This window comes from Microchirus variegatus (assembly GCF_963457635.1).
Source record: "Microchirus variegatus genome assembly, chromosome: 9".
Taxonomy (NCBI): domain Eukaryota; kingdom Metazoa; phylum Chordata; class Actinopteri; order Pleuronectiformes; family Soleidae; genus Microchirus; species Microchirus variegatus.
Window position 1 is genome coordinate 29,525,669 of NC_139810.1, and position 8,030 is coordinate 29,533,698.

The following is an 8,030-nucleotide window of genomic DNA, read 5'->3' on the forward strand; positions in this document are numbered from 1 at the left end:
AAATGAGTTTAAGAGGATCTAATGTCCAATAGCACACTTAAATCTCAGTTCTTGTCACATACAGGTGTGTGATTGGGGCACAGATCTATGAGGGAGCTGAAAGGATCTACGCATTGACGACAACGGCGTCAGTGTAAATATTTAGTTTGTGTGTATCTCCTCAAAAAGTGTTTCCTTGGTCTTAGGCCAGAAATACTGTTTCAGTTTGCGTCTGTCCTCAAAAACACTGCTTGCCTTTCCCAGAAACATACACTCTTCCCTTTTCCCACGTGGAATCCACAGCATATGCCCGATCTGAGGTTACATTCTATTTTGTGACTAATTAGATTTTGTGGCTTTACTGGGAATTTTGACTTTCTTTTTTTTTTTTTCTTCTCTCTTTTCGGTTTGGATGAATAGCTAATTACTGTTACTGTCATCAAAAAAAATTATCACTCCATAGATGGAATGTACACACAGTTTGGCATTGTTATGGTCACAGGCCCTAGAGAAATGAAAACACCAGTGTTTCTTAAATCATAAAAGGTCTACAAAGGAAACAAATACCTCTATATTAAAAAAAGAAATTAAATTATAGCCCATATGATTGTGGAACTTTTGAGCCCCCTGGTGGTTAGTTGTTTGCTATGCCTGATTGGTAGTTCAGACACAGTACTCAGATCATTTACTTAATTAAAAGGAATAAATATCACAATATAAACTTCATTTCACAAGGAAAATGCACTTAAATTCCCTGTAATGTTTCCCCCCCTGATAAAACTTGCATACTTTACTTCTGGAGGAAAGCCACAGTCATCTTAGACTGTGGCAGTAAACCCCTTGAACACAATGAATTAAGCAGAGCCTTGGATGGATTATCAAATGCCAAATGGACACAGGTCCAGGATTATGGACCATAGACAAAGGCATGTGCCACCTCTACTGTTAGCGATAATATTTGTTTCGTGCAAGTCAGAGTTAAACAATACTAGTAAAGTAAAAAAAAAAGGAGATATAAGAGATACAAAGAGGAAAAAAAGTGAGCATGAGACATAAAATGACGACATGAGACACAAGATATCAACAAATTAAAAAATTAAAAAACACATTTCACTATTTCAGTCTTGTGGTATTTCTTGTTTTCCAATGCTAAACAGCTACACACGAGTACACGGAGTACCAACACAAAAGCACAAAAACAATGTTGTCTTGTTTTTCTTCTAATCTGCCTCTTTTGTTCTTTACCAGTAACTGTAGACCTATTATACCAGGGGACCATTTTGTCATAATCCATAGATTATCCAGGCTGCTTTCATTTCTAACGAACTTAGATTCGCCTCAGTGGTGGCGGCTATTAGTTATTATTAGGGCTGCAAACGATTAATCAGCTAATTACTGTAGTATTATTATTTTTTCATTTTTTTTAAGTGGTTAACTAGTTTGAGTTTTTGATTCTCAAAGTATTGTCCAAAACCAGTTCTGTTGTTTTTATGTTTAATTCTGTGATCACTGGTGTTTGGAATGATGTGGCTGAAAGTTGGTCTTATACTTTAGCAACGAGTTTAACTCAGATGAACACGTGTCTAACTCTCAGGAATGTCTTGAATAAACCTGGTGTAATAGACTTTTTTTTTCTCCACAGCAGATATTTCTCGACACGACAAACAGGTTTAACTCCAGGTTTCAGTGAAAGAGCAGGTCTGAGGTCACGCTGAATAACTTGACACTTTAACCTGTAGTAACTGCTTCTTCTGTGTGTTGTGGGTGTGTTCCAATAACGTGATAGAGTCACTTTAGCATTGCTAAAACATTACATATAATGTTACTATTACCTGTAACAAAAGAAGACGTCGAGGAACAGAAAATAGTTGGTGTGTGAGGACAAAACAATGCAATTAAAACGGATTTCGCACATTTTTGTTGGCCCAATTAACTAATTGAAGAAAATAGTCTCAAAATGCGTGACATATTTGAATAGTTTTCAGTTCCATACACTCCTTAACTGTCCAGCAACAGCTTCTAATACATATTAACAACTCACCTCAATATATGATGTCAGTTTTTGCCTCTTTTTCTCCATAGTTGAAGCTAGTTGAAGCACATTCAAACGGGGGAGATATATCACTGTGACACCTGTTCCGGTGTTTATCAATGATCCGACACCGCCCTCTGCTGGTGAAGGTAGATAGAGCTGACACGATGGGTGGGGCCGGGAAATGCGGTCTTTCCGCTGCGAGCCGCTATTGGTCGCGTCCGCGTTGTCCAAAACAGTCTTCCTTCCGCCGATTGGCTGTGGCGCTCACCGAGTTGCTCGTGATTGGCTCACGTCTCTACGTTGACCGTGGGCTGAGGAAGTCGATGACTCCGATGGTTCCTGCCTGAGAGTGGAGGCTCTGACGGGGAGAAATGGCGAGAACGGTTAACGACAACGGCTGCGTAGAGGAAAACCAGAGCCCGGAGCCGCAGGGACCGGGTCGAGGGACGGCGAGATGGGGTCCACAACACGCCGGGGCCCGGGAACTGGCCACTCTGTACTCGCCAGGTGAGTGGATCTATCAGCAGCTGCGTCCAATGCGCTGGTCTCTCAAGTGGACGTGAGTGATATCATATAACCACAGTCTATATGTAGTTACCAAGTAACAAGACCGAAACAAAAGCACTTGTTAAACCACAACATACAAATAAAAATCGCCGGTTTATGGTGAAATGGCAGAATCATGTGACCCGGAACAGACAGCGACAGCTCTGGTCTGCTCAGTGTTATTGTTGTTGTTACACAACATGAATTATGTGGAATTGTTTGGTTGTTTTTTTTTGTCCGTTTTGTCCACGCTCTCGTGTTAGTGCACTGTGACCTTTTATGACCCTTGTTGAATCCATAACTCTGTCACCTATAAATAAAAATGCTTTTATACCGTGGTTGTCTCACAGAACCCTCCACAATACTGTCCTTTAGAGATGACCATTGAAGGGTGACAGGCCTTTCCGCCCATTACACAAATACTGGATTCACCAACTCTGCAGAACTTTATGAGCATGGGCGTAGCATGAGATATTTGGCCTTTTGGGCACAGACAAATAAAAGCCCCCCCTTGAACAGAGGCATGGGTCTGCATGACGTGTCTCATCTATTTATCCTTGTTTTTCACCAAGTGATAAAGTTCTGTTCAGTCCAGTACTGTAACTGTCAGTCCAGTCCAGTACTCTGACTTGCACGAACAGTTGTTTGCTGGTAGGTATTTGTGTTTACGTGCGCTCGGGTACAAATCACGACCACATTCTCCTTTTTTGATTTCCATTAAACCAGGGGTGTCAAACATACGGCCCGTGGGCCAGAACCGGCCCGCCAGAGGGTCTGATCCGGCCCGCAGGATTAGTTTGTTGTTGAAATACTATACTAAACTACCTGTGCGATGTGTAAATGGTAAATTTAGGGATAATATTATTGAAATTGCAGTTATTTTTCTCGTATTTTGTCAAAAAGATACTTAATTAAATGTAAAACAAAAGGGAAAACATTCAGAGTTCTTGTTAATGATATATGGGTTTTTTTTGCGTTTCCATTAGGATCAGTACCAAAATAACCGGTCCAAACTTCTCAGTACCCTTCCCCTTTGTGATTCCACAGTAATGGTACAGTATGGTATGTGTGGAGCTGGACCAGGTCTGGACCAGGTCTGACCCGGGGCTTTACAGAATCCAAACAGAATTGTACCACAATGGAACCCAGTAAACGTTTCCCACAAAGAGTCTTCGCTTATGTAATGCAAAAAAGAAAGAAACATGAAATGTTGGACGTCCTCCATTGATGCTGTTTGTTTACTCTGTTGCAATATGTCTTCTTTTGTGGAAAGTTATATATGTGGTATGATGTCACACGGTGTGTACACTGCTGCATAAATAACTGCATAAGTTGTGTATCATACAGACTCTGCACTGATCAGACTCTGTAAAGATGCACACGGGCGTCTTTGACCCAGCTCCTCGACGGCGTTTTACAACTAGCAAAGTCCAGGGAAATGTGTAATAATGCTGTGTCACTGTCATAAAGGTGCATCTGATTATTAATCAGTGGTTCACTAACCCTTAGACATTTTATTTTCATTTACATAACATGCTGTGGACTAAGGACTTGGATGTGTTTCTCCTGTTGTTTTTTTCTTGAAGGTAAACGATGCCAGGAATGGATTAGTGTCGTCTTGTGCTTCTCTCTCATGGCCTTCAATTTCATTCACCTCCTTGCCAATTTCAACGTGGGCCATTTGTGGCACATCCCATTGGGCACTGGTAAGTTTGACAAAAAAATAAATCTGAAATATCCACACACATGACATATATTAACTCCTCCTCTGACTCCTTTTTTTTAGTCGCAGGAATACTCACAGCAGACTTTGCATCAGGACTCGTTCACTGGGCCGCTGATACGTGGGGATCAGTGGATCTACCCATCTTTGGAAAGGTGAAGCATGCATTCAGTTAGTCCTTTTTTTGTTTGTTTTTATAAAGCTAGAATCCATTTTTGTTCTGACCTGATGTGACCTGACCTGCAGGCTTTCATACGACCGTTCAGAGAGCACCACATCGACCCCACGGCCATTACCCGCCACGACTTCATCGAGACCAACGGGGACAACTGCATGCTGACCATCGTCCCTCTAGCAAACATGGCCTTCAACTTCCTCACCCTCAGTCCTGGTGTGTTTTTATATCACAACAAAGTGACATTTTCTGCTACGTGAAAACTCTGTCCTCTGATCTACGTTTCCCTTCCACTTTGTATCTTTCTTCCTTTTTAAACTGCAGTGGAGATTTACCACGTCTACCCCTGGTACTGCTTTTTGTTTGCACTCGCCATCTTTGTGACGCTCACCAACCAGATCCACAAGTGGTCGCACACGTATTTCGGCCTTCCCGCTTGGGTTGTGCTGCTGCAGGACTGTCACGTCATCCTTCCTCGTAAGCACCATCGCATCCACCACGTCTCCCCACATGAGACGTACTTCTGCATCACTACAGGTTCGTCTTTTTGAGATTTCAACACTCTTCATACACATAATCGTACAAGCCTGACGCAAACAGACTGAATGATGCTGACGCTTATGAGTCATAGGTTACGACACAAGTCTTTGGCTTATTCTGCTGACACACAGTCAAACTGTGGTCATTTTAAGTTTCTGACACTTTTCAAGCATATTAAAAGTACTTTTTTAATCATACTAAATACAATCATTTGGTTTTCTTAATGTCTTAATGTAAACACGCTAGTAAATTGAGCTAGTCTTAGTCGGACTAACATGCTTGGATAATGAGATTCATAGTCTGATTAGTCCTGCATGTATGCGCTTAGTCGGACTGGAGTCGGACTGGAGTTGAGCTAGTCGTAGTCGGACTAACATGCCTGGATCATGAGATTCATAGTCCGATTAGTCCTGCATGTATGCGCTTAGTCGGACTGGAGTCTTCGGAACCACAGGAAGCTGATTAATGACGCACTAGCTTATACAGTGCTACCTACGGAGGTGGAGTCGGATATAAACGGCCAATAAATCGATTTTCTCCCCTGCATCTACTCTTGCCTGTCTTAGTCTGATTATGTCCTTAGCTCTGTTAAACTGTACATGTAAAGAGTGTCACAAATCTTTATCATCTTTAGTCACAAGGCCAGGGCAGCGTCACTGTCTTTGAACTATCTCTCTCTCAATATGATGTCAGAACCAAATATGTCAGGATCAAATAAATCCTGATATTAGTTTGATGTTTGGCATCTTTTGTCTGGAACAACCTCAAGTCACAGATTGTAACTGCAGGCAAAGATGAGATTTTTTGGCGAGGCTTTTATCTCAATGACATTTGTCTCTGCAGGTTGGTTGAACTATCCGCTGGAGAAGCTTGGCTTCTGGAGGAACCTGGAGGATCTCATCCAGAGTGTGACGGGAGAGAAGCCCAGAGCGGACGACCTGAAGTGGACTCAAAAAGTCAAGTAACGCTGTGTTCTGATTGGACCCTACCTCAGAAGATAATGGCTCTGTCCAGGCTTCTCACACCCCCCCCCCCCTCCTTATTTTTTTGCCTAACTTAAACGGCCTCGTCCATTTGAAGGAAAACTAACAGTTTCTGACGCCATAGCTTTAAGTCTTGCACATCTGCTTCTTAAGAGGAGGGCTTTGTTGAATGAAACATTCATCACTCACTCATGGAGATCATTCTTTAAAAAACTGCAATATATATCTTCATCTCCCCAGTGTGTTTAACACCACTCATCACTTTTCCTTAAGGTGATTTACAAAGGCTTGGTTGGAAACATCATTAGAGATCACAGTCTAAGGTGAGGTCAAATATTTCCCCTTCTTGCCAGGAAATTGAAACGTACCCACGAAAGAATACTTGAATTCTTCTCTCTTTTAGATTCACGAACTGTTCATTGGAAACGTGGATGATGAAGCACGTATTTAGAACTGCTTTATATTCTCGGGATCATATATTTTTTCATCTATTTATTGTGGAGTAATAAATAAAACTTGGATTGAGGCCATATTGCGTCGTAGGTCAGGGTCGATACAGAATAGGATGCTTTACCAATGTTGATAGCTCATGAACAAAGTGGTAGATTATTGTTACAGTTGTTGACTGTTTTTTTTGGGGGGTTGTTTTGTTTTCTTCAGTATTAACCAGCACCCACTGTTGACTCCAGTGACGAGCAGAAATGCAGAGTCACAGCGAGGACAATGACTACAGTTATTTACAAGCCAAATCAGTCACCAGCATATGAAAGAACAAGCAAACAAACACCACTTTTTAAATTTATTAATAAATAAATAAATGCTAATGTTGCTGTCGGATGATTCCGAGCAAGTGTTTTCAGTTGAATTTGTTTGATGTAATTTGGCTATTTCTGCTCTTTAAACAAGTCAGCGGGTTACACAGTGATGACTGTAACTGTTGTCAGCGTTAGAAACTGGAAAAAACAACAACAACAACATGTCACATTGTTGTGCTGAATCATTCTGGGTTATTCTGTTCACTTCACAGATGAGGCCCAGAGAGGGAAAGTTTTGAGGAAAAGAGACATTTGCGTTTGTTGTCGTCTGGTTGCCTTACACACTGGAAATGCAGCCCTTGTGTCTTACTTTTGTTTTTGTTTTTGCTTTCTTTTATTTTGCAGCACCTCTTGTGCATCATTCTGGGATTTGTGTATCAGTGAGTCAGACACAGATACTCCAAAGTTATGTGCCATCTGTATGTATGTAACATTTACTCTTACTTTACACCAGGCAGTAAAACAGGGGATTGAAGTACGATCAGATGATGCTTGACCACAGAAATGCACAGGAAAATGTACAAACTCTAATAATCCTAACACCAGCTACTTGTATGAGCTACTGACACATTTCAGTTTGCAGCAGGAAATGGTGTCTAACGTCAAAATAAAGCAGCCAATGCACTATGAGGACCACATGTAAACAATACAATCCTTAAGATTAAAGTCAGATTTCTGAGAGTCTAAAGTCAGAAAGTTAGGATTCTGAGATTAACTTGCTTTTTTTCCTCAGAATTCATGCTGATTATAGTCAGAATTCTGAGATTAACTTGTTTTCTTCTCAGAATTCATGCTGATTAATCTAAAATTAGTCTAAAATTGAATTCTGAGATTAAAGTCAATTTAACTTCCTTTTTTCTCTCAGAATTCATGCTGATTTAAGTCTAAAATTGATTCTGAGATTAAAGTCAGAATTTTGAGATAAACTTGTTTTTTCCCCCTCAGAATTCTGACTTAAATTAGCATGAATTCTGAGATTAGTCATGCTTCTGAGATTAACTTACTTTTATTCTCAGAATTCATGCTTATTAAAGTCAGAATTATGAGGGGAAAAAAGTCCGAACTCTGATAGTAACTTGTGTTTTTCTGACCTTAATCTGCACGAATTCTGAGATTAAAGTGAGAATTATGAGGGGGAAAAAGTCATGTGGACCTAATATTCTTCCGTAGATATAGTATCATAGATGTATTAGTAGACAAGGCTTTTGTGTTGTGGCTTAAACGCAAACATGTT

At 40.6% G+C, this 8,030-nt stretch overlaps 1 protein-coding gene across 1 annotated transcript; it reads left to right on the plus strand.

The window, feature by feature from the left end:
- Nucleotides 1–2,385: 2,385 nt before the first annotated feature.
- peds1 (plasmanylethanolamine desaturase 1) lies at nucleotides 2,386–5,963 on the plus strand (the record flags this gene model as incomplete). Its single annotated transcript, XM_083895229.1, has 6 exons — nucleotides 2,386–2,521; nucleotides 4,147–4,266; nucleotides 4,347–4,438; nucleotides 4,530–4,674; nucleotides 4,783–4,995; nucleotides 5,842–5,963. 6 exons carry the CDS (start codon nucleotides 2,386–2,388, stop codon nucleotides 5,961–5,963), a joined length of 828 nt encoding a protein of 275 aa, XP_083751355.1.
- Between the last annotated feature and the right edge of the window lie 2,067 nt (nucleotides 5,964–8,030).